The sequence below is a fragment of the Rana temporaria genome, chromosome 7 (genome assembly GCF_905171775.1).
Source record: "Rana temporaria chromosome 7, aRanTem1.1, whole genome shotgun sequence".
Taxonomy (NCBI): Eukaryota; Metazoa; Chordata; class Amphibia; order Anura; family Ranidae; genus Rana; species Rana temporaria.
In genome coordinates, this window is record NC_053495.1 from 151,220,146 (window position 1) to 151,245,657 (window position 25,512).

The 25,512-nt window shown below is 42.9% G+C and overlaps 1 protein-coding gene across 2 annotated transcripts in view; it reads right to left on the reverse strand.

Annotated features, from left to right (window-relative positions):
• The window catches only part of LOC120945767 (flavin-containing monooxygenase 5-like), a 67,202-nt gene that overhangs the window by 24,464 nt on the left and 17,226 nt on the right, over positions 1-25,512 (reverse strand). For both annotated transcript variants that reach the window (XM_040360148.1, XM_040360147.1), the window contains 4 exons: positions 23,556-23,693; positions 15,184-15,372; positions 11,077-11,239; positions 4,784-4,926 (listed from right to left, as the gene is read on the reverse strand). In XM_040360148.1, the coding sequence (XP_040216082.1) occupies positions 4,784-4,926; positions 11,077-11,239; positions 15,184-15,372; positions 23,556-23,687 (627 nt within the window). In that variant the 5' untranslated portion in view covers positions 23,688-23,693. The remainder of the gene's footprint in view (positions 1-4,783; positions 4,927-11,076; positions 11,240-15,183; positions 15,373-23,555; positions 23,694-25,512) is intronic.

A 25,512-nucleotide genomic window follows, 5' to 3' on the forward strand; every position in this document is an offset into this window, starting at 1 on the left:
ATATAAAAAATAAAATAAATAAAAAAATATATAAAACAAAAGATATTTTTTTTATAAAAAAGGGGGATTGTTATCCAGGGCCCTGGGGATCTCCGGGGACCTCCGGACCCCTAAAAAAAAAAAATTGGCCCTTTAATAAAAAAATAAATAAAAGTATATTAAAAAAAATATATATTTTTATAAAAAATAAATAAAAAAAAGGGGGGTTGCCATCTGGGGCCCTGTGGACCTCCAGGCCCCTTACAGGTGTACTGCCTGTACCCCCCTGATAGCGGCCCTGCACCCACCCCTATTTTTGTTCAAATAATGAGGAAATCTATTTCTATCATACCTTCACTGTTGTTATTTAGTATGTTTACAAATCCCCCCCCCCCCCTCCAATGATATGCAGCCTGTATATTGAACCCTATCTTCCCTAAACACAATATTTTATTTTCACCACCCAAGAAACACATTTGCAAAGGTGGGCCACAGCATGTTCCCATTGCCATGCTTCTTTTTTCATTGCAAACTGTATCATTTTCAGAAACTTTTAGAGTTGATGTTAAAACGCTTGAAATTTGTCCTTCAGCATGATTGGTTCCTCTTTCAATTCCCCTTTTACTAAGGAAAGAGGCTCACACATCTAAACTTAGGTTATGTTCAATGTTACTATATAATGCTTAGACATCTAATTTTGCCAAGAGAGTATTCTACAAAGCAGGTAAATCATTTAACTGTATCAACATATTTTCTGTAAGACTAATTCTTCAACAATATTTTTTTGAGTAACTTGAGCAGAGTATACAATACTGCAAATGCAGAGGTCCTGAAACCGCCTTGACCAAAGTCCAGGATGATCTACTCTGGGCCCTGGACAGAAATGAGGCTTCGGCCATGGTATTGCTGGATCTGTCGGCAGCATTCGATACCATCGATCATTCTAGACTGCTTGATCGATTAGGGACTGTGGCAGGCATTGATGGTATAGCATTGGCATGGATGACCTCATTTCTGCTGGACAGGGTTCAGAGAGTAAGGCTGGGACTGCACTGCTCTTCTGATATTCCCATGTCCTGTGGAGTCCCTCAAGGGTCGGCGTTATCGCCGCTCCTGTTCAACATCTATATGAGGCCTCTGCTATATATCATCCGCCGCCACAACCTATCTTTTCATGTCTACGCTGACGACACCCAGTTCTACATTCCTCTGCCCAGGGATGGGGGGGCACAGATAACTCTGGCCACCTGCCTGGAGGAAATTCAAGCCTGGATGGGGGCCAATTATCTTATGCTCAATGGCTCCAAGACTGAGTGCATGGTTTTATGCAATCAGCCATGGTCGGGCGGTTTCCCTACCTGGCCGGACTCGTTTTCATCGGTCCCAGTGCCAGTCACCCAGGTCAGGGATTTGGGAATCATCTTGGACGAGAGATTGACGCTACAACCACAGGTAAACCAGGTGGTGAGTTCTTGTCACTTCCACTTGAAACTCCTGAGGTCGACTTTTCGCTTCATTGAAGAATCGCATAAGATCTCCATGGTCAATGCCATTATCGGAAGTCGATTAGATTATTGTAATGCTTTGTACCTGGGTTTACCTAATAACATCATGCACAAATTACAGCTTATTCAGAATGCCGCTGCGAGGCTACTCACGGGTGTTGAAAAAAGTGAATATTACCGCGCTTATCAGGGGAGAAAAACTCACGGGTGTTGGTCGTCGTGACCACATCACGCCATCGCTGAGAGCCCTGCATTGGCTACCCGTGAAGGAACGGGTTCTGTTTAAGACTGGATGCATGGTGCACAGGGCTACCCATGGCAAGGGGCCAGTGTACCTGCAGGAAAAATTCACAAGTATGTGCCCAACCGTACCTTAAGGTCGGCTAATTTGGAAACTTTGGTGATCCCTAAATTTCGTAAGAAAAAATGCGGAGGGAGGACGAGTGCGGTCCAGGGAGCACAGTTTTGTAACTCCCTGCCTCTAAAATTAAGGCTTGAGAATGATCTTTTTAAGTTCAGGAAGCTTTTAAAAACTGAGCTTTTCAGTCTAGCCTATGGAATTACATAGGTTTTTATAGTTCTTTGACCTGCTAACTATTTTAAATTTGATCTGTTCCGCTGCCTGTGTGTGTTTTTTTGGTTGTTGCTGTATTGTTGTTCTCGGCGCATCGAGGCCTACGGGTAACTGACTGCTTTTTGTACTTTTTTTGTACTTTTAAGAATTTTAATAAATAAATAAATAATGTTGTCTTCTGAATTAGTATGAATATAAATTCAACTGTTGATATCAGTTTACATTCTAGAGCTTTTTTTTTTTTAATATCCTCCAATTCTTGTATGAATTTTACTGTAGGGTCTTTCAGAATGTTATAATTTGTAGCATTTTGTAAAAATGGACAGATATTTCTTTCTTTGCATTACAACAATACTTTATATCTGCCTTTATCTGCAGGCTTAAATATACCGGAATTTGATTGGATTAAAGATCAGTGTCTGTCTTTCATTATTCGATAAGCTGTGTTTGATCATCTATTTACTGTTTTGGCTCAAATTATTGAGTTCATTCTCCAATAGTTCAACAAATACCATATATACTTGAGTATAAGCTGAGTTTTTCAGCCCTTTTTTTAGGGCTGAAAATACCCCCGTTGGCTTATACTTGAGTCAGTGTACCTGAATTCTTGACAGGCATCCATTTTTTTTTAAAGTTGCCGCTTCCTCCTGGTGTTCAGTTCCGTGATAGACATTTGACACTGTGTTCCACCTATCATGGAGGTCCTCTCATCCTCTGACAGTTTTCCAGCAGACACTGTGTTCAGTGTTCCGCCAATCACAGACGTCCTCTTGTCCGAGGATGAAAGAATGTCTGTAATTGGCGGAACACTGAACGCAGTGTCTGCTGGGAAACTGAGCCAAGGATGAAAGGACCTCCGTGATAGGCGGAACACAGTGTCAAATGCCTATCATGGAACGGAAAGCCAGGAGGAAGCCGCAACTTTTAAAAATGGACGCCTGTCAAAAATTCAGGTACTCAGGCACAGTGAGACTGCAATGGGCACAGTGAGTTATGGCACAGTGAGACTGCAATGGGAACAGTGAGTTACGGCACAATGAGGTATGGCACAGTGAGACTGCAATGGGCACAGTGAGGTATGGCACAGTGAGGTTGCAATAGGCACAGTGAGGTTGCAATGGGCACAGTGAGGCGTGCAAATGGGTATTGTTGACCCTCTTTCCTGCTTACAGTAAATGCTGCAATCTCACCCTAGGCTTATACTCAAGTCAATCTGCTTCCCCAGTTTTTTGTGGTAAAATTAGGTCCTCGGCTTATACTCGGGTCGGCTTGGAGGTCTGTAGAAGTGACTCAGAGGCCGTACAGCTGCCAGATCACTTACATCTGAAGGTCAACATTTTCTCAGATTTATATGTACAGTTGTGCTCATAAGTTTACATACCCTGGCAGAATTTATGATTTATTGGCCATTTTTCAGAGAATATGAAGGATAACACAAAAACATTTCTTTCACTCGTGGTTAGTGTTTGGCTGAATCCATTTATTATCAATCAGCTGTTTTTACTCTTTGAAACTACAGAAACAGAAACTACCCAAATGACCCTGATCAAAGGTTTACATAAGCTGGTGATTTTGACCTGATAACATGCACACAATCAATTCGAGACTCAACTATGTAAACACCCTTTACCTCGGACTCCCAAAGTACCAAATTGCTCGTCTACAAGTCGTCCAGAATACGGCGGCACGTCTTGTAACAGGTAAAAAACCCTGGGAATCAATCTCTCCCTCCCTGAGATCCCTTCACTGGTTGCCAGTAAAAGACAGAATAAAGTTTAAGGCACAATGCCTAACACACAAATGTGTACAAGGAAATGCCCCCCAATATCTATGTGAAAAATTAAAATGTCACAACCCTGATCGCGTTCTCCGTTCTACCAACCAAAATCTACTCCGGATACCCAAGGCCAAATACAAGTCCAAAGGATAACGAAGATTTGCAGTCCAAGGACCTAGACTATGGAACGCATCCGAAACCCATCTATTCTGAAGGCAACGTATAGTAGGAAATAGATACCAAGCGCCCCGAGGCGATTCAGTTCGCATGTGTTGCACTATATAAGTTTTTTCTCTCACTTTCACTCACAAGTTGACACAAAGGGGGTTGAATGGCTATTAAAGGTAACCATCCTCATCTGTGATCTGTTTGCTTGTAATTAGTGTGTGTGTATAAAAGTTCAATGAGTTTCTGGACTCCTGACATACCCTTGCATCTTTCATCCAGTGCTGCACTGATGTTTCTGGATTCTGGGTCATGGGGAAATCAAAAGAATTGTCAAAGGATCTGCAGGAAAAGGTTGTTGAATTGTATAAAACAGGAACCTTTGTGGATAGAAACTAGTGAGCCTGTCATTGCTGACCTCTTTCTGAAGATACTTGTTGCCTGGCTATTAGGATGATCCATGTGTTTGAATAATTTGAGTCAAGAAAGCAATAGAAGGTGCCTTTTGCAAAACTGAACGGAAGATGCAGCATGAAGGACTTTTAAAAGTGCAGCGCACCTACAACGTGGGTCTGCTGCATAGGATTTTCCTACTGTACATAGGATTTTATGGGGAACTGTTTTCATGTGCTTTTTTCGCCCTGGAAAAGTGCACCGGTGTAAAGGGATCGACTCTCGCTGTTATCTTGCATTAGGTGTTCAATACACAAATATATAATATTGACATTCCATGGCTTTTTGCTCAGTATGGTTTAGATTTTTTGTCAGTGGATTTAATCATACCTGAGATGCCGTCCTGCTGAGCTCCACAGCAATGTCACCGCCAGAGTTTCCAATACCAATTACAATCACTCTTTTACCGGAAAATTCTTCAGGGTTCTTATAATCCCGGCTGTGAATATAGCGCCCTTTAAAGTTTTGGATACCTGTCACATATAGATATTATAATTATTCGTTTACGGCTCTTTAAAAACCCCAAAAAATAGTAAAATAGTCATGCAGCTTTTTTCATCTTTTTATTGAAAATCAATGCCCAGTGTTCACTGTCTGTACAGTAGTATGGTACCCTTTGTTTTCTAAAAGAGTTGATCAAATGAGTCAAATGTCATTGGCAAAGGTATTTACTGTGTATCTAGATCTGTATATCAGAGAAGCAACCACAAGATCATCTTTTATTTATTTATGATTTAATTGACCATAGTAATGAAAATGTCATACATGCCGATCCAGCTATACAGTGATAGCTGGATTCAGGTACATTGCCGCATCTTTGCGGCGGCGTAGCGTATCATATTTACACTACGCCGCCGTAAGTTAGCTAGGCAAGTACTGTATTCACAAAGTACTTGCCTGTTAAGTTACGTAAATCGGGCCGGCGTAAGCGTGCCTAATTGAAATTAGGCTGAGGGGGCGTGTTTTATGTTAATGGAGGGTGACCTGACGTGATTGACGTTTTTTACGAACGGCACATGCGCCGTCCGTGTACATATCCCAGTGTGCATTGCGGCAAAGTACGCCGCAAGGACGTATTGGTTTCGACGTGGACGTAAATTACGTCCAGCCCTATTCAGGGACGACTTACGCAAACGACGTAAAATTTAAAAATTTCGACATGGGAACGAAAGGTCATACTTAACATTACTAAATAAATTTACACCTGAAAATGCCTTACGTAAACGGCGTATCTTTACTGCGACGGGCGCACGTACGTTCGTGAATAGGCGTATCTAGTGATTTACATATTCTACGCTGAACTCAATGGAAGCGCCACCTAGCGGCCAGTCTAAATATTGCACCCTAAGATAGGACGGTGCAAGCCGTCGTATCTTAGATAGGTTTAAGTGTATCTCAGTTTGAGAATACACTTAAACTTAGGACGGTGCAGATTCTGAGTTAGGTCGGCGTATCTACTGATACGCCGGCCTAACGCTCTGTGAATCCACCTACATGTCTCACAACTAAACTGTGATATTAGCATCAAATACGTTTGTAAAAAAATTAGATAGTTGCTCTTGTGGCTACCTGGAGGAGGAGCATGCAAAACAGCTACTTAGGGGTACTGTGGTCCCTGCACTGGAATAGTGTAATTTCAGTATCCACCACTGGGTGACTCCAAGCAATCAGCAGAGAATAGTGATTAGTCACCACCTGAGGCTGGCTGCAGGAAAGCTATTTAACCCCACCTTGCTATTCATTCAGTCAGCATTTTGTCTGTGTACCAATTTCTGCTTCTCTCTTGAACCTGCCTGCTTCTACATCACCTGTGAGCTTCCTGACCCAGTTTCCCTCTGCCACCCAGCTTCCACACCCAGGCCTTGCTTTCCTCTATGCCCCTTTACAATTGTATTGCAGTTCTTGTAGTTCCATTCTGCATGTGTGTTTCAGTTTTCGGTTTATGCTATTTTTGCTGTATCAATTTCGTTCGAAGGGACATGCTGGAAATTTTTGTTTTGATAAGAGTATTCTGACAGTAGCGAGTCCCACTGTCAGAATACAATGTCCCCACGAGGCCGTGGGTGGGATTCCTCCATCCACCATATTTGTATTGATGGATAAATAGTTTTTTTTTTGTCTTCTGGCTGAATGGAAAAAGTTTATGATAGATAAAACGCTTGGAAGAGTAATTTTGGTGCCTTTTTAAACACTGCCGTTAGCTTTTGGGTTTCTTTCTCTTTCAATAGTTTTATTATCTGAGATACCAACATTTATAAAGGAAAGAAAACAAACATGTTTTCTAAAGTTTCTTGTTGCATACGAAGTACACATATTAAATTTATCCATGTGCTATAATGATTGTTACAAGAAAAACAGGTTTGCTAATCTGCTTAAATATAACAAAGTATACTGGAAGGTTACATCAGGGCTCGACAAATCCCGGGTGCCAGGTCGCCATGGCGACTAGAAATAGGGTCCTGGCGACTTGGCTTGGAAGGGGGGCTATTTTTTTTTTGTGAGCTGGCTCCATATGGTGGTGAGCCTTGGTATTACAAGTTATTACCGCCAGATGTGTAAGCTGGCGCCATCTGGTGGTGGCCGTTGGTATTACAAGTTAAGCATTACAAGTTAAACAGCAATTCTAATGTAATTTTTCAAAATTTTTCACTATTTTCACTGCCATCTTCTTCCCTCTAATTAGAACCCCCCAAACATTATATATATTTTTTATCCTAACACCCTAGAGAATACAATGGCGATCGTTGCAATACTTTCTGTCACGCCGTATTTGCGCAGCGGTCTTACAAGCACACTTTTTTGGGAAAAAATTACACTTTTTTTAATTAAAAAATAAAACCGTAAAGTTATCCCCATTTTTTTTAATATTATGAAAGATAATGTTACGCCGAGTAAATTCATACCCAAAATGTCACGCTTTAAAATTGCGTCCGCTCGTGGAATGCCGACAAACTTTTACACTTTAAAATCTTCATAGACGACGTTTAAAAAAATCTACAGTTTGCATGTTTTGAGTTAGAGGAGGTCTAGGGCTAGAATTATTGCTCTCGCTCTACCAATCGCAGCGATACCTCACATAAGTGATTTAAACACCGTTTACATATGCGGGTGCTGCTCACGTATGTGTTCGCTCCTGCGCGCAAGCTCGTCAGGATGGGGCGCGTTTTCTGGCTCCTAACTTTTTTAGCTGGCTCCTAGATTCCAAGCAAATTTGTCAACCCCTGGGTTACATAACCATGATATAATGTCCTCCTGGCTGACCAGCGATGGATGCATTCTACTAATCATATCTCTGGACCGAACTGTAAGTAAATAACCAAAACCGGTTCACAGAGTCAAATACAAGAAGAGTTAAAGAAGGAGAAAAAAATCAAAACAGAAAGCCTAAAGATGAGTCTTAACTGAAGCGACTTTCCAGGAAGATAACATTTCTCAGGCAAACCTCACCCTCCCCCTCCCTCCCCTAGAACTGATTGTTGTTTGATTGGCGACTGGAAAGTCTCCTGTCCTGGAGACGACTTCAAGTCGTGTTGTAAATCGCCCCAGATCGCCCTGTGGTTCATGCTCAAGTCGTGTCAGAGTCGCCTCTGAAAGTCGCGCTGGAAGTCATGTCGCCATAGTGTGAACCGACTCTAAGTATTAACCCGTTTATTGTTTTATTAAAAATAAATAAAACATTTACTTTACCATCACTTTAAGGTTGATTTGGGTCAGTGAGAATATGAAATTGTATTGTGGCTCCACAAGCTTTTGACTTCTGGACATGTCCACCAAATGTGGAACTCTGTGCCTTTTTGCCCACATCCTCTAAAGCAATTTGGAGAGGTTCCAGAGACTGTAGCTTCTTACAGGAATTAGATACCATTGAGGAAACACCTTATTGTTCACTTCAGTAATAGAGGTGTTTATGTATGATGCAGAGGAGTTAAAGGCCAACCTGCGCCAATCACCAAGATTCAGTTCCCCACCCAAATCTCCCTTCAGTTTTCTTCATACATGACCCTGTAAGGGGTGTCAAGTAAATCATATATTGCCGAAATAGGCCTTGTCACTTATCAAATGAGCAGCATAGTCGCCAAATTCGAATGACGTGCCAAGGTACAGTATGCAAAAAATTAGTTCGCTGAGTGTAGTGGTAACATTTTTTAATAGGAAGTTGTGATTTCTCTTGCAAGAATGATCTTCGTAAAATTCTGCATTTGTTGTACAGATCGTGTATACGCAAGAAACCTTTATTGGTCCACCACAAAAAGTCTATAGGGGTAAGACCTAGACAAAAGGCTGGATTGTGGAGATTGTGATGTTTTTAGCACCCCAGATAAATCTGAGCAATTTATTTTGGAAGATCTTGAGGTCAACAGAAATTGCAACGGGGGAGGGATCTAAACAAATATAAAATTCAAGAAGGATATTCATTTGGGATGGGAGGGTTCCCTGTCATCTATCCATGTTCTGTGACAATTTTTTTATAAAGCGGTGGGTAAGTTTTCTCATATAAGGTCCATAAAGGGGGAGTCATGAAATGCCTAGGTAATGAAGGGTATCAGATTTTCAAGTAAATGGAAAATTCCTCTCAACATTTTAGAGGGTTAGATCATCTAATGATAGTTTTTAGTGCTGGAGATTCAGTATTAAATTTCTTTTTTCTGAGAGTAATCTCATGTTGTGGAGGGACATTTCTAAACACGTGCCACTACTATAGACACCCAGTAGGTAAGATATTTAAAGGAATTTTTGATTATTTTTTTTTCACTTTAAGCATCATTAAAATCGCTGCTCCACAAAAAACAACAGTTTTTAAACGTTTTTTTTCCATTGATACATGTTCCCTGGGGCAATTGGGGTTCTCAAAGACGTTTTCCAACAATAACTTGAATATTGGGCTTTAAAATGAGCACTTTTGAATTCGAACGTTCGAGTCCCATAGACTTCAATGGGGTTCTAAATGTTCGTGCGAACGATCGGTCTGTTAGAAAGTTCTGGTGCGAACCGAACGCGGGTATGTTCGGCTCATCCCTACTACTTATGTTCAAAATGTGTATCTCTTTAGCCCCAAATGTTACCAGGTACAGTTACATACACAGCAATAGACATGGACCATTATAGCCAGCTGGCCTTTCTAACACTCTAGCTACAAAAACAGCGCTAAAATATGTTATGCAGAGCAATGGAAACTGTAAAAATATTCAGCTGCCAATCACATTTTAGATTACTAATGTTATTGTAGTGCTACCCCCTCAGGAGCCTCTGCTTAGATTGGGTCGGCATGTTGGGTTACCTCTGTGATATGTCTAGGGATGATGATGATGATGAAAGCAAATGACGGAATGTCCAAACAGCAGAGTGTCGTTTTCTGTGCTTTTATTCTTGCCCAATTCGGCAAATAATTAACTTGAGGTAGATAGAGATAGGTTGGTGAAAGGAGAACTTGCAGATTCAGGCCTATGGATGGCGGAAACAATCCTGCTTCCAATGGGACTCTAACCCTTCGTCGCCACTCCAGCCGGAATGGGTATAGTGTACCTGGACAGGCCTCTCACACCGACCTGGCAGCCAGGGTATCACTCGGAACTTTGAGAAGGAACAAGTCTCTGCCACAGACTTGGCTCAGATAAAAATAAGAGCGGAACCTCTGCCACAGGTCCGTGCTCTGGAACATAGATGATAGAGCGAATCCTTCTCAATAAATGCAAATCTGCCTGAATCTTCCTTAGGTAGTCTCTCAAATGGTCACCGACTGACAGGTTGCCAACAAACAAACTGTCAGTGTCCGGTCACCTTGATCCCCGATGGATTGTCTAAGCCCTGTTGGATCGCCTGCCTTCGGGCTCTCCTCAGACTGACTCCCCATCAAACAGCACAACTCGCTTGGGCTCTCCTTCAGAATTTTGGGGACCCAGTGGATGACTGGGGCCCCGCCACAGCTTCAGTTGCTCCGGGCCTTGAAGGCCCAGAAGCGAGAACTCCACGTAGCACGTGCGCCCCGGCCTGGTAGGCCATATCGTATGATGTGCATACACCCTGAAGGTGGGTGCCGCACCTGAAACCAGGAACAGACCCCTAAAACATGGCGTCCGCTCTAGAAGTACCCTCCCCCAGCATGCCCCGCGAGGGAGAAACTCCTCTGATTGGCTGCTGGCAAGAGGCGCTTCAAAACTGAACTCCACTGCTGCCACCTGTTGCCCAGAGATGGAAAGGTATCTCTAGAACACAAAATGAACTGGCAGTACAGCCCAGCTAGAGTAGAGGCCAAATTAAACTGAATTAGCCGGATGAGAGTAACATAACTATCTCATCCCCCTCTAAATTTAAGATAGCACCTGGACTGAAAGTACACAGGCGCTACATTATGTAAAATAATTTCTGACTGGATGATATTAGTTACTGCATTTTGCACATTACCACTTACGTTGTGTTCCAATAATAAAAAAGCCAAATAAAAAAAATATGCCATCATCATATTTATTAGGTAGTTTTGACCATAATTGTGTTTTTTTATGAATGTCTAAAAGAAGGTAATTTTCAACAACTCATTTAATAAATTGTAACATAGCTTGCCCTTTGCAATGTTGCAATAGAAAATTCAGCTGCACTAAAAATGTGCAATGAAATAATGAACTGACCTGGGAATGAGTCCAGAGGAAGATGGGCATCTGTGTGATGGCCGCTACAAACAAGTACAGCATCAAAGATGGCTGTTTCCTGCTTGCCATCTTTTTCGGTTGTGACATCCCACTGTCCAGTGGTGGCAAAGTCTGTCCGTTTTGTAACACTTAGCACGTTGGTCTAAAATTGTAATGTGATGTGTTAAATAAAATGACTAAAATTACCACGTAACTTAAAAAGAAGCATTTTAAAACATCATACAGGAAAGAGCATAGAACACCAGAGGGCACCCATCTAAGTGTAGTACTAAAACATATTTTTTTAAATTAAATCTTTATTTTCATATTCTCAATAAAAAATATTACAGACATTAACAAAAATGAAGCTTCAGAATATTCAATTAGACAGTGCTTCCAGAGACATACAATATAGAGAAAGGTTGCCACCATTAACAGACATGGTGCAAAATATATACCTCTGGGGGGATCGAATGAACACAGACCGTCTGTCCGTGTTCACCGGATATGATCCACAGATGGATGGAAAAATAGGGTTTTCCTCCGCCTGCAGAATCGGAGGATTTCAGACCCGGATGAGATCGGGTGTCAGTGGATGTTCATCCGCTGACACCCGCAATCTCATAGGGATCAATGTATGTCCCTTTTTTATCCGTAAACGGATGGATGAAAAAGCAGACATATGGTCCGCAGGTGTGAAAGGGGCCTAAAAGAAAAGAGAGGCACCTCTAAGTGTAGCAATATGGTTACATTTAATGAAGGTACAACATTTAGCAACGTATTGCTACACTTAGAGGCGCCTCTCTTCTCTTTTATACTCTGTAGCTCCTGTTGGATTTTGCTTCCAATCCCCTTGTGGATTTTATGCATATACAACCTATACCATTGCTATAATCTTTTTATATGGACAATGGGGAAATTTGCTTTGATATAAGAGTACTTTGTTTCTGGAACTAATTATGCTCGAAATCCAAGGTTTTACGATATTCCTGAATCAGAATAACCTTTTTTATAAACTGTATACTTTTCTGTCTAGAAGTGTGATTATATGAATAGTAAGAGCGATCTGGCTCCATCTTCTGGTCTTTTTTGTGTACTGTGTGCATACACTAAGCTCTTTAGGTAATGTCCTTTATGATAATGGATTGTCCTTTTGTTTTATGTATTTTTTTACGTGTGTGTGTGTGTGTGTGTGTGTGTGTGTGTGTGTGTGTGTATATATATATATATATATATATATATATATATATATATATATATTTTTTTTTTTCAGTTTATGTAAATATCACGCTGGCAGTTAATGAAAATGGTAGTTATTCTTGACTCTTTTTTTTGGACGGCAATCCCAATGAGCAATCATTTCTATATTTTTTTATATCAATTTATTATCATTATTACATTTGTACATTCATTGTGTTTAATTACCTATCCTCAGTATGTTTTTAGTTCAGCAAATATTTATATGTTTAAAACCACTCCCAGTGGTTCTTCTGTTCCCCTTCGCTGGGAAATGCAGATCGCCTGATTTCAAATAGCCCCATTAACAAAAGGTCCTATAGAATTGGGGTAGGAGCCTAGGTGGCTGCAAAATGCGTAGTCATATCCCCTTTGTGTTCTAGCAATGTCTGACGTCACTTCCATTTCAGCCCTGCGCTCCACCGAGGTCCTGGGCTTCCTGGTCTTTGGTTTTGAGTCTACTTCCTGGTCTCTTCCATCTGCCCAGCAGCAGTGAGGCTGTATACTGGAATGGAGTGATCTACCAACTGCTCATAAGCTGTACTGGTACAGGTGTCATATTCGATTACCTTTGTGAGTTGCTTATTGTTTTTTTACCATTAAAGTCACTACACTTAGATGAGCAACCTCTAGTGTTCTTGTCTTATTATTACAACAGAGAATTCTTCAGTCTGTTTTGAGGCACTGCTATAAGTGTCACAAGATTTATGTTCATCTAAAGCAATTCTAAACACCTGTCCTCAGGACCCACTGACAGGCCAGATTTTAAGTATTACCTTGGGGAGAGGCAGAATAGAATACTGCAATCACTGAGCAGCAAATTATATCACCTGTGATGTATTTCAGTTATCTTGAAAACCTGGCCTGTTAGTGGATCCTGAGGACAGGGTTGATGACCACTGATCTAAGCGGACTACTTCACCTTACATGAACTTTCCGAACGTCATATGCTCCCATATTTTTATTACCTAGGCCATTACCTAGCCACACTACATAATTTCTTGCGCCATTTTCTCCTTTCTTTCACAAGAAAGAGCAACCATCCTACCAGGTCAAATGTAATGCAATATAAGTGTAATACAAGTGTAAAGAACCAGTTGCACATCAGTCTAGTTCACTGCAAACTATTAGACATTAATGGCATTGTAAATGTAGATTGTAGACCACTTCTAGAAAGGTACAATGTATATTCAAAATATATTTCCCAACACTTTGTTCTCAAAGGTTTAATTTTCTAGGGTGCCTTTACAAGGTGTTACAAAACTGGCAATTTGTTTCATAGATCATCTTTGACAATTTGGGGTTGTTTTCTAAAACTGAAGAGTGCAAACTCTGGTGTGGCTGTGTATAGAAGCCAATCATATTCTAATTGCAGCTTGTTCAAGAGATGTATGGGTTTGTTTGTTTTTTTAAGATTCATACTTACCTAGGTGGATGCAGCATCGGTCCAATGTTGCATCTATCCCCCGGTGCCTCTAACACTGAGAACCGAGCGAATCCACACACCGCTGATCGCTCGGTTTTCACAGCTTCTTGAGCAGAGAGCTAGTGACTGTCATTCAGCAGCTCTCTGCTCTGCCCCCCCCCCCCATTCACTGGAGTGCTGGGCTGGGGAGGGGCAGGAGTGGCCGGCTCTCAGTGAGTTGCTGTGCCGGGTGGTGGTCCAGTCATGTGGGCGGATCCCGACTCCACAGTTGACAGTGCCCCCCTCCTGGATCATACCATGCCACATGCCCTCAACATGGGGGGGCTCTGCCCCCCCCCCCGCTCCAAAGCACCTTGTCCCCATTTTGATTTTGATAGTACCCCCCTACCCATTCACTAAAAAAGTGTCAAAAAGTAATAAACACAAGAGACAGTTTTTGATAAATCCTTTATTAAAAAATAAAAAAATAGTGTCCCTCGATGTATATCCATTGTCAATCACGCCACCCGCCGGATCCATAAAAAAACTCAGAAAAAACGCTCTGCTCACCTGGGAGTCCTCCCACCGAATGCCTCCTCTGCGCTTTGACATTTTTTATATAGGCAAGGGGTGGGGCCACCTGTCTACGCCACCGGATGGCACTGCCCCCTTCTGACATCACAGACTGGTGCATGCTGGGCATATCTTATGTGTTTTTTACTTTTTGACACTTTTTTGGTGAATGGGTAGGGGTATTATGTACCCCTACCCATTCACATAGAGGGGGGGTCAAGATCTGGGGGTCCCTTGTTAAAGGGGGCTTCCAGATCCTGACAAGCCCCCTGCTTGCAGACTCCGAAAACCACAAAGCAGGGTTGTTGTGAAGAGGCCCTTGTCCCCATCAACAAGGCTCCCCCCTGCCCCAAAGCATGTGGCGCTCATTTGTCCCCTCTACTTTCCTGACCTGCCGGGCTGCATGCCCGGATAAGGGTCTGGTTTGGTTTTTTGGGGACCTCACGCTGCTTTTTTACCTTTTTTTATTGTTCAGCTGTCAGCGGAGAAACTGATTGACAGCTGATGATTGTTGCGGCCGGCTTCCCTGTTCCGCTCCTGAACAACCAGCTTACACTGTGCCCAATCAGGATGCAGAATGCACTGTGTATCGCTCAGTGCATTGCAGGGCGTTCTTCGGGGCAAACACTCGGTGAACACCCTGCAAATTCGGGTGTTCAGCGGACGTCCGAACAGACAAATGTTCAGCCCAAACTTATGCTCAGGCGGAACCGTTCGCCCTTCCCTACTCATATGATCCACAGGAGAAGTAAAACCTAGAAGCGGATTGCTTTCTCTGCAGAACCGCACCACATTTTTCACTCTCTGGTTTTAGTAAATCAACCCCTTTGTTACAGTAGGGGACTGTACTGACATACTGTATACTAAATAACAATAATGTCTAGCAAGCTTACCTTGAACTGGATATACTGTGTCAGCTGAAAATGTTCTGCATACATTTTGAAATATTTAAATATCTTAGAGTTATGCATGAAATTTGGAAAATCTTCTGGAATTGGAAAATCACTATAAGACATCATTTCCTTGGAAGTGTTGATAATGACAGTCTTATAAATACTTGCTCTGCCATCCTCTGGGTTTTCCTGTAATGAATTATAGTATTAAAAAAATGCTGTTATTTCCATGATGCGAAGCCAGTATATAAACACAACTCAGCTAAATCATAGCTTTATAAATACTAATTAAAAAAAAAAATATGTAAATTTTATGGCACCTTGACATCTCATCACATGCTTAAAAATGCTAAATAAAAATAAAATGTAATAAATTGCAGCTTAGCTGTCCTTAGATTTGTTGTCTGCATTAGTTTTATTTTTTAGACAATCATCAAATCATTTATTCTGTTGGAATTCTCGCCTCTGCAGTCTGATTTTACCTATTTAGATATCATGAAACATTCTATGCATGATAGACAAGCCACAGTACCAATTTCAGTTAAGTGCTGTAGTGTTGCAGAAAATAACTGACACAGCTAGTAGCAACATATAGCCGGATTCAGGTAGAGCGGTGTATCTTAGATTGGCGTAGCGCATCTCATTTGCGCTACGCCGACGTAACATAGAGAGGCAAGTACAGTATTCTCAAAGCACTTGCTCCGTAAGTTACGTCGGCGTAGCGTAAGCCCGCCTAATTCAAATTAGGAAGGTAGTGGGCGTGTTGTATTAAAATTAGCCGTGACCCCATGTTAATGAATTCCCGAACGAACGGCGCATGCGCGCGCATGCTCAGAATCACGTCGAATTTACACCCTAAGATACGACGGATCAATGGCAACGACGTGAACGTAACCTACGCCCAGCCCCATTTACGTACGACCTACGTAAACGATGTAAAATCCGACGGCAGTTCCGACGTCCATACCCTAACATGACTTAGACCAGCTATTTGGTGGTTTATCTTTACGCCGGCAAAAACGCCTTATGTAAACGGTGTAGATTACAGCGACGGGCGTGAGTACGTTCGTGAATCGGCGTATCTAGGTCATTTACATATTCGATGTGTAAATCAACGGAAGTGCCCCTAGCGGCCAGCGTAAATATGCACCCCAAGATACGACGACGTAGGAGACTTACGTCGGTCGTATTAAGCCAGAATTCAGGCGTATCTAGTATTAAGAATAAGGCGGATAGATACGACGCCGCATCTGTACACTTACGCTGCATATCTGTAGATACGCCAGCGTAAGTCTTTCTAAATCTGGCCCATAGAGTGGTCCAGTGTAGGAAATGGAAACCAGATGAATGCACTAACCAGCCATGGCTACATATAGAAAATAAAGAAACATTTGTAGGGGCTCAATTTTGTCAGGTAGACCCTAATTTCTCTTTAGAATTAATAAAGTATTCTGATTCAGATTTTTTTTTCTTTTTCAAAATATTTTTTATTGTATTTTTCAAAGGAAACAAAAATAAATAAATAGTTTTGATTCAGATTTTTAAGACTAAGTACACTATACACAGTAAAGAACAATCAGGGCAATTCATTCTTTAGAATTCTGATATGGCATGCCTTGAATATGACTGTCAATAGGACGGACATCCCCCCTAAGAATTCTTATGACTTGGGCGTGGGTGTGTGGGCCCCCCGACACATTTTACCATCGAGACAGGCATTGTAGCGCGAGCTACAGTATGCCTGTCCCGATTTTTTTAACCCCGTACTCACCTTGTAGTCCATCGTAGATTTCGGCTCCCGCGGGGAATGGGCGTGCCTATGGAGAGGGAGGATGATTGACGGCCGGCCCTGGCACGTCACTCTCCCCGAAGACAGCCGGAGTAGGTCTCGGCTCTTCACGGCGCCTGCGCACAGGCTATGCGCACGCGTCGTGAAGACCAAGCCTATTTCGGCTATTTCCGGAGAAGCGTGACGCGCCAGAGCCGGCCGTCAATCATCCTCCGTCTCCATAGGCACGCCCATTCCCCGGTATCTTCGATGGACGACTACAAGGTGAGTACGGGGGTAAAAAATTCGGGACAGGCATACTGTAGCTCGCGCTACAATGCCTGATTTTAAGGTAAAAGAAAAAAAAAAAAAATTTTTCCCGTCGATAGGGTGAACCCCCGCTTTAAAACTGAATGTACTGCATCACATGTTGTTGCCCTTAATGTAACGGATGATTGTTTCAGGGTAAACACAAATTACATGGCATGAACATGATTCTCGATGGAAGCTCTAAACGCTGTTGGATGACTGTTTGTGCTTTATTTTGTTTACAAAATTATTTTTATTATTGTAGAAAATCATAGTTTAGTACAAATGTGTAACAGAAACATCGGTACATCCATCGTGTGTAGGCTCCAGGAAATTTTTCTCGATGAGAAAAATGGGGGTTAAAAATTTTGAACCTGCTCTATTTTTTTCTGTTGTGTGTACGCTTTGACGAGGGGGAAAAAAACGTTCATGCTCAGAAGCAAGTTATGAGACGGGGAAATTAGCAAAAGCAGCCCAAAGGGTGGCGCCATTCGAATGGAACTTCCCCTTTATAGTGCCGTCGTGCATGTTGTACGTCACTGTGCTTTGCTTGAGCATTTTTTTTCACGATCGTGTGTATGCAAGGCAGGCTTGAGAGGAATCATGACAAATCACGTCGAGAAAAACTATGGGGTAGATTCAGTAAGCAATTGCGTCTGTGTATCCATAGATACGCAGCGCAATAGCTTAGTTGCGCCGGCATATCGACTGCTCCTGATTCAGACAGGTCGATACGCCGACTGCAGCCTAAGATATGACTGGCATAAGGCTCTTATGCCGTCGTATCGTAGGCTGCATTCTTACGATGGCCACTAGGTGGCGTTCCTGTAGTGGTCAGCGTAGAGTATGCAAATTGCATACTCACGCCGATTCACAACCGTACGCACGCCCTGCGTTCGCATTTTACGTCGTTTGCGTTTGTCGGGTTCTGCGTAAGGCTGCTCCTGCTATTAGCAGGGGCAGCCAATGCTAAGTATACCCGTCGTTCCCGCGTTGCAATTTTTAAAAATTACGTTGTTTGCGTAAGTGAATCGCGAATGGCGCTGGACGCCATTTACGTTTACGTTGAAGCAAATGACGTCCTTGCGACGTCATTTACCGCAATGCACGTCGGGAAAGTTTCCCGACGGAGCATGCGCACTACGTTCGGCGCGGGAACACGCCTAATTTAAATGATCCACGCCCCCTACGGGATCATTTAAATTACGCACGCTTACGCCGGGCAGTTTTCCGGAGCGCACACGCAAATTACGGAGCTACTGCTTCGTGGATGAAGCGTAGCGCAGGTAATTTACGGAGGCGTAGCGTAAAAACGGTACGCTGCGCCTCCGTAGTAGTGCACGCCCCTACCTGAATCCACCCCCATGTTTTTTTCCATGACACGAATAGCGGTCGTGTGTACGCCGCATTAAACCACCATTTGATTGAGATCTGTGCATGAGAGAGTAACCAAACCTTGTTTTCTTCTTTTTTTTTTGAGCCATATACATTTATCAATTTCTCTTTGAAGGGAGTCTAAAGTGCTTTTTAGGGATCAGTGTGGGTAAAGCTCTAAAACAAAAAAAGTCGTTTAGGTAGAGGGTTTACAACCTCTTTAACCAAAAGGCAGCCTGCTATTGGCTATAGACAGCGTCCACTACCTGCTGTCAATTACACAGTGAGAGCAGATCTGGTGGGGAACTAGTATCTCAGCTTCCCCCCAGCAGACCCTGCCCACTGAAGCATCCCGGATGCTGGGAGGCTGTCGGCTGCAGGGAATAATTTTAGAATTTTATGCATTAATAGTGCCACTTTGTAAAAATGGTGATTTTAAAACGACCTGAATCGGTTGCACATGCAGTAAAGTTACTGAAACGGCCGTAGGGATATTTTAACCGCTTCAAGACCAACCTGCTTCCCTGACCCTGTCCAGGCCATTTGTTAGTTTCCTGCACTGTCACTCTAAATGGCAATTACTCAGCCATACAACACTATACCCAAATGAATTTTAAATCATTTTTTGGGACAGATAAGCTTTCCTTTAAGGTATTTAACGGCCGCTGGGCTTTTTTTTTTTTATATCTAAAGGAAGAAAGACTGAGTGATGCGCACTCTGGGAGCCACGTATTAGCAGCTGATGCTGAGAACATACAGGTCCTCGCTTTCAGATCGCTCTACTGCAGGGTAGTCTTCACGATTATGACTGCAGACTGACATCGGTGAGAGCCGGCGGTTGTGGAGGATGATCTATATGGACAGCTTTACCCCAGATGCCTGCATACTTAGGCTGCTTACACACGATCAGTCCATCCAATGAGAACGGTCCGAAGGACCGTTGTCATCGGTTAACCGATGAAGCTGACTGATGGTCTGATGTGCCTACACACCATCAGTTAAAAAAACGATCGAGTCCAATGCGGTGACGTAAAACACAACGACGTGCAGAGAAAAATGAAGTTCAATTCTTCCAAGCATGCGTCGACTTGATTCTGAGCATGCGCGGGTTTTTAACTGATGCTTTTGCATACTAACCATCGGTTTTGACCTATCGGTTAGGCGTCCATCGGTTTAATTTTAAAGCAAGTTCTAAAATTTTTGACCGAAGGATAACTGACCGATGGGGCCCACACACGATCGGTTTGGACCGATGAAAAGGTCCTTCATGTCCGTTTTCATCGGTTTGGACCGATCGTGTGTACGCGGCCTTATCTGTGCCTGGTTTAATACTTAACTATGTGAGTTGTTAAATGTTGTACCGTCATTAAATGTAACCATATTGCTACACTTAGGCCCTGTACACACGAGAGGATCCATCCGCTGAAAAATCTCAGCGGATCGGTTTCAGCGGATAGATCCCCTGGTGTGTACATTCCAACGGATATTTATCCGTGGATATTTCCGATTTCCAGCAGATAAAAATTTGTAGACATGCTTACAAATCTATACGCTGGAATCGGCTCCAGCGGATCGATCCGGTGGTCTGTACAGACTCACCGGATCGATCCGTCCGAACCCGTCCCTCGCATGCGTCGTAATGATTCGACGCATGCGTGGAATTGCTTATATGACAGCGTCGCGCACGTCGCCGCGTCATCATCGCGGCGACGGCGCGACACGTCACCGCGGTGTAAATTCGGCGCGGATTTCGATCCGATTGTGAGTACACTCCATCGGATCAAAATCCTCAGGGGATTTATCCGCGGATACGGTCCGGCAGACCGTATCCGCGGATCAATCCTATCGTGTGTACCAGGCCTTAGAGGCGCCTCTCTTTTCTTTTATACTCTGTAGCTCCTGCTGGATTTTGCTTCTAATCCCCTTGTGGAGGTTTCCATTTGTGGATGGACATTTTATAGTTACACAAATCACATTGCTATAATCTTTTTATATGGACTATAAACTGAAGGACTTATGAATAAATGGTTGTGGAACAAATCATCTAAGTTTCCATTATTTCTTATTGGGAAATTCGCTTTGATATATGAGTGTTTTGGATTAAAAGCATGTTTCTGAAACAAATTATGCTCGCAATCCAAGGTTTTACTCTATATACAATATCTTACATAAGTGAGTACACCCCTCACATTTTTGTAAATATTTTATTATATCTTTTCATGTGACAACACTGAAGAAATTACACTTTGCTACAATGTAAAGTAATGAGTGTACAGCCTGTATAACAGTGTAAAGTTGCTGTCCCCTCCAAATAACTCAACACACAGCCATTAATGTACATACCTAAGTGAAAATGTCCAAATTGGACCATGTTGTAGTTTTTCCTCCCCGGTGTCATGTGATTTGTTAGCGTTACAAGGTCTCAGGTGTAAATAGAGAGCAGGTGTGTTAAATTTGGTGTTATCACTCTCACTCTCTTATACTGGTCCCTGGAAGTTCAACTTGGCACCTCATGGCAAAGAACTCTCTGAGGAACTGAAAAAAAATGTTGGTGCTCTACATAAAGATGGCCTAGGCTATATGAAGATTGCCAAGACCTTGAAACTGCACGGTGGCCAAGACCATACAGTGGTTTAACAGGACAGGTTACACTCAGAACAGGCCTCGCCATGGTCGACCAAAGATGTTGAGTGCATGTGCTCACCATCCTATCCAGAGGTTGTCTTTGGGAAATAGACGTATGAGTGCTGCCAGCATTGCTGCAGAGGTTAAAGGATTGAGGGGTCAGCCTGTCAGTGCTCAGACCATACGCCACACACTGCATTAAATTGGTCTGCATGGCTGTTGTTCCGGGAAGAAAGCCTCTTCTAAAGATGATGCACAAGAAAGCTCGCAAACAGTTTGCTGAAGACAAGCAGACTAAGGACATGGATTACTGGAACCATGTCCTGTGATCTGTTGAGACCAAGATAAACTTATTTGGTTCAGATGGTACCAAGCGTGTGTGGCGGCAACCAGATGAGTACAAAACCAAGTGTGTCTTGCCTACGGTCAAGCATGGTGGTGGGAGTGTCATGGTCTGGGGCTACATGAGTGTTGCCGACACTGGGGGGCTACAGTGCCAACATGTACTGTGACATACTGAAGTAGAACATCATCCTCTCCCTTTGGAGACTGGGCCACAGGGCAGTATTCCAACATGACATTGACATTGACATGACATTGACCCCAAACACACCTCCAAGATGACCACTGCCTTGATAAAGAAGCTGAGGGTAAAGGTGATGGACTTGCCAAGCATGGCTCCAGACCTAAACCCTATTCTGTGGGGTGTCCTCAAATGGAAAGTGGAGGAGCGCAAGGTCTCTGTGATGTCTCTGTGATGTCATCATGGAGGAGTGGAAGAGGACTCCAATGGCAACCTGTGAAGCTCTGGTGAACTCCATGCTCAAGAGGGTTAAGGCAGTGCTGGAAAATAATGGTGACCACACAAAATATTGACACTCTGGGCCCAATTTGGACATTTTCCCTTAGGGGTGTACTCACTTTTTTTTACCAGTAGTTTAGACATTAATGGCTGTGTGTTAAGTTATTTGGAGGGGAAAGCAAATTTACACTGTAATAAAAGCTGTACACTCAATACATTGTATCAAAGTGTCATTTCTTCAGTGTTGTCTACTATTAGATTTTCTGCAGATTTTTGTCTTCGGATTTACCAAAACCATATAACGTGAGGTCAAAACTTAAGAATTTAAATTTGTATGCAATCAGGCAGGCCCTTGTACTACGTTATTTTGGTAAATCTGAAGACAAAAATCGGCAGAAAATCTAATAGTGTGTATGGGGCTTTAGACAGTCATCGAACCACTTATGCTGTTGGAATTCACATCTCTACAGTCTAACTTTACTTACTGTATTTAACACTCACTTTTTTTACCCTGAAAGTAGAGGGTAAACAGTGCCTGTGTGTTATACGCAGGGGGCTGTGGAAAGTTTTCCCCCTGAAACTTCCCTCTTAAAGTTAGGGTGCGCGTTATACGCCTGTGCGTGTTATACGCCGATAAATACGGTATTTAGATATCATGAAACATTCTATGCATGATAGACAAGCCACAGTACCAATTCAGTTAAACTGGAGTTCCACTCGTTATTTCCCCCCAAAAAATCTTAAAATAAATTTAAATTTTTTTATTTTTTATACTCACCTGAAAGGGCGGTTGCTATGCGGAAGTAGCTCTTCTGCCTCTTCTTCCACCGCGGTGGATCTTCTGCCTCGTCCTCTGTCGTGGTGTCTTCTGGTGAATTAGCCGCGCTGCCTTCTGGGAACTGTGTGTATCCCAGGAGGCAGCCGCCCATTCAGAAAAGCGCTGCTCGAGTCACGCATGTGCAGTAGGAAACGGGCAGTGAAGCCGTAAGGCTTCACTGCCTGTTTCCCTTAGTAAGGATGGAGGCGCCAGGACCGAGCGATGGCCATTGGGGGACCGACATCGCAGGCAATTAGGACAGGTAAGTCTCCTTATTAAAAGTCAGCAGCTACAGTGTTAGTAGCTGTTGACTTTTAAAAAACAAAAAATTTGCGGGTAAAAACCCGCTTTAAGTGCTGTGGTGTTGCAGAAAATAACTGACACGGATAGTATAGAAGGGGGAGAACAGCATGCAGTTGCAACATAGAGTTGTCCAGAGTAGAATATGGAAACCCAATGAATGCACTAATCAGCCATGGCTACATATAAAAAACAAAGAAAAGCTTGTAGGGGTTCAAGTTTGGCAGGTAGGCCCTAAGCTTTAAAGAAATGGTTTACCGGTCTTGGATTTGTCAAGAGATACAGATAAAATAGCAGCTCCCAAACTAAATCTAGGTTGAGATTTTTATACACTTTTGCAAATGCAAGAATATTTGTTAAGATTTTAGGTAACTGACTTTAAACCTCCATAGTCCGCCAATGTCTTCAGTTCTCTCAAAGCAAGTGGGTTCCAAACCTTCTTCTAAACAGCTTTTAATAGCAACCAGGCCACTTGCTCCGGCTCCTATCACCGCAACTTTTTTCCCCATGATGGCCTAGAAAACAAAATGGGAAACACATGTTAAAGAAGAAGCAAAAAAATTATAAAACAACATAAAACTTTCATATGTACTGACATTTTTATATATTTGAAGAATTAGTTCTCCCTAAACTTATTTTGGTTAAAGAGAGATATTAGGAGGTTGAGTCACCTTTCGATATCCCATATGAGAACTTCAGCGATGAGATCTTCTGGTGGAGATTTAGGTTTAACCCCCTCCAGATACAGTTTCACTTTGGGGCAGATCCACAAAGATCTGCCCTGGCGCATCGTATCTGAGATACGCTACGCCGCCGTACCTTACCTGGCTTTGGTTCAAATCCATAAAGATTTTGCGCCGTAAGTTACAGCGGCGTAGTGTATCTCAAGCGGCGTAACGGCGCGAATTTCAAGTTGGGCTGGTAGGGGGCGCGTTTCATTTAAATGAATCGCATCCCCGCGCCGAACGAACTGCACATGCGCCGTCCCTAAATTTCCCACCGTGCATTGCGCGAAATGACGTCACAAGGACGTCATTGTTTAGACTTGGACGTAAATGACGTCCATCCCGCGATTCACGGATGACTTACGCAAACAAAAAAAAAATTCAAATCAAACGCAGGAACGACGGCCATACTTAAAGGGGTTGTAAAGGAATTTTTTTTTTCATAATAAGCATCCTTTACCTGCAGACATTCCTCTTTTCACTTCCTCATTGTTCGTTTTTGCTCAGAAGTTGCTCTATTTCTTCTCTGTTCTGTTCACTTCCTGCTTGTCTGATTTTACTGACCACCGTGAAGGGAGGCTTTACTGCGGTGGTCAGTAACCTGCTCACCCCCTCCTGGGAACTACATCTGTGCGGCAGGACGCTCTCTACGTGTTAGAAACCTCAAGGAGGTGTGAATTACTGGGCGTGCCGCAATTCATACTGGGAAATGTAGTTCTTGCATGAACGAACGATGCAAACCAGGAAGTGAATGAGAAAACAGAAACTAGAATGCCAGAGGTGATATAGATGAAGGAATTGAATAGGTATTTACTAGTTTTTTTAACAAAATCATTACACTATTCTGTCTGTCTACCTTGCAGACATTAATTTTAGGCAAAACATTTTTTTCCTTTACAACTCCTTTAACATAGCAAGTCTAACTATACGCCACGAAACAGCAGCTTTAACTATACGCCAGAAAAAGCCGACTAGAGACGACATAAAAGAATGCGACGGCCGCTCGTACGTTCGTGGATCGTCAGAAATAGCTAATTTGCATACTCAACGCGGAAAACGACAGGAACGCCACCCAGCGGACGCCGAAGAATTGCATCTTAGATCCGAAGACGTACGAAGCCGTACGCCTGTCGGATCTAACCCAGATGCCGTCGTATCTTGTTTTGAGGATTCAAAACAAAGATACGACGCGGGAAATTTGAAAGTACGCCGGCGTACTCGCTCTGTGGATCTGCCCCTTTATCTATATGTCGGTGTTGCATTTCACACATTTTCTTCTCAGTGGCATAGGAACACACAGCAATATCAGCTGAGGTCTGGATCAGTCAGTTACTGGATCTCAGTGGCAGCTGGTGCTCAACATTTTTTTGGGGGGGGCACAAACGAAAAAAAATAAAAAAACAATTGCAGCCTCACTGTGCCCATCAAATGCAGCCACTGTGCCCATCAAATGCAGCCACTGGGCCCATCAAATGCAGCCACTGTGCCATGCCATCAAACGCAGCCACTGTGCCATCAATTGTCACCACTGTGCCATGCCATCAAACGCAGCCACTGTGCCATCAATTGTCACCACTGTGCCTTGCCATCAAACGCAGTCACTGTGCCA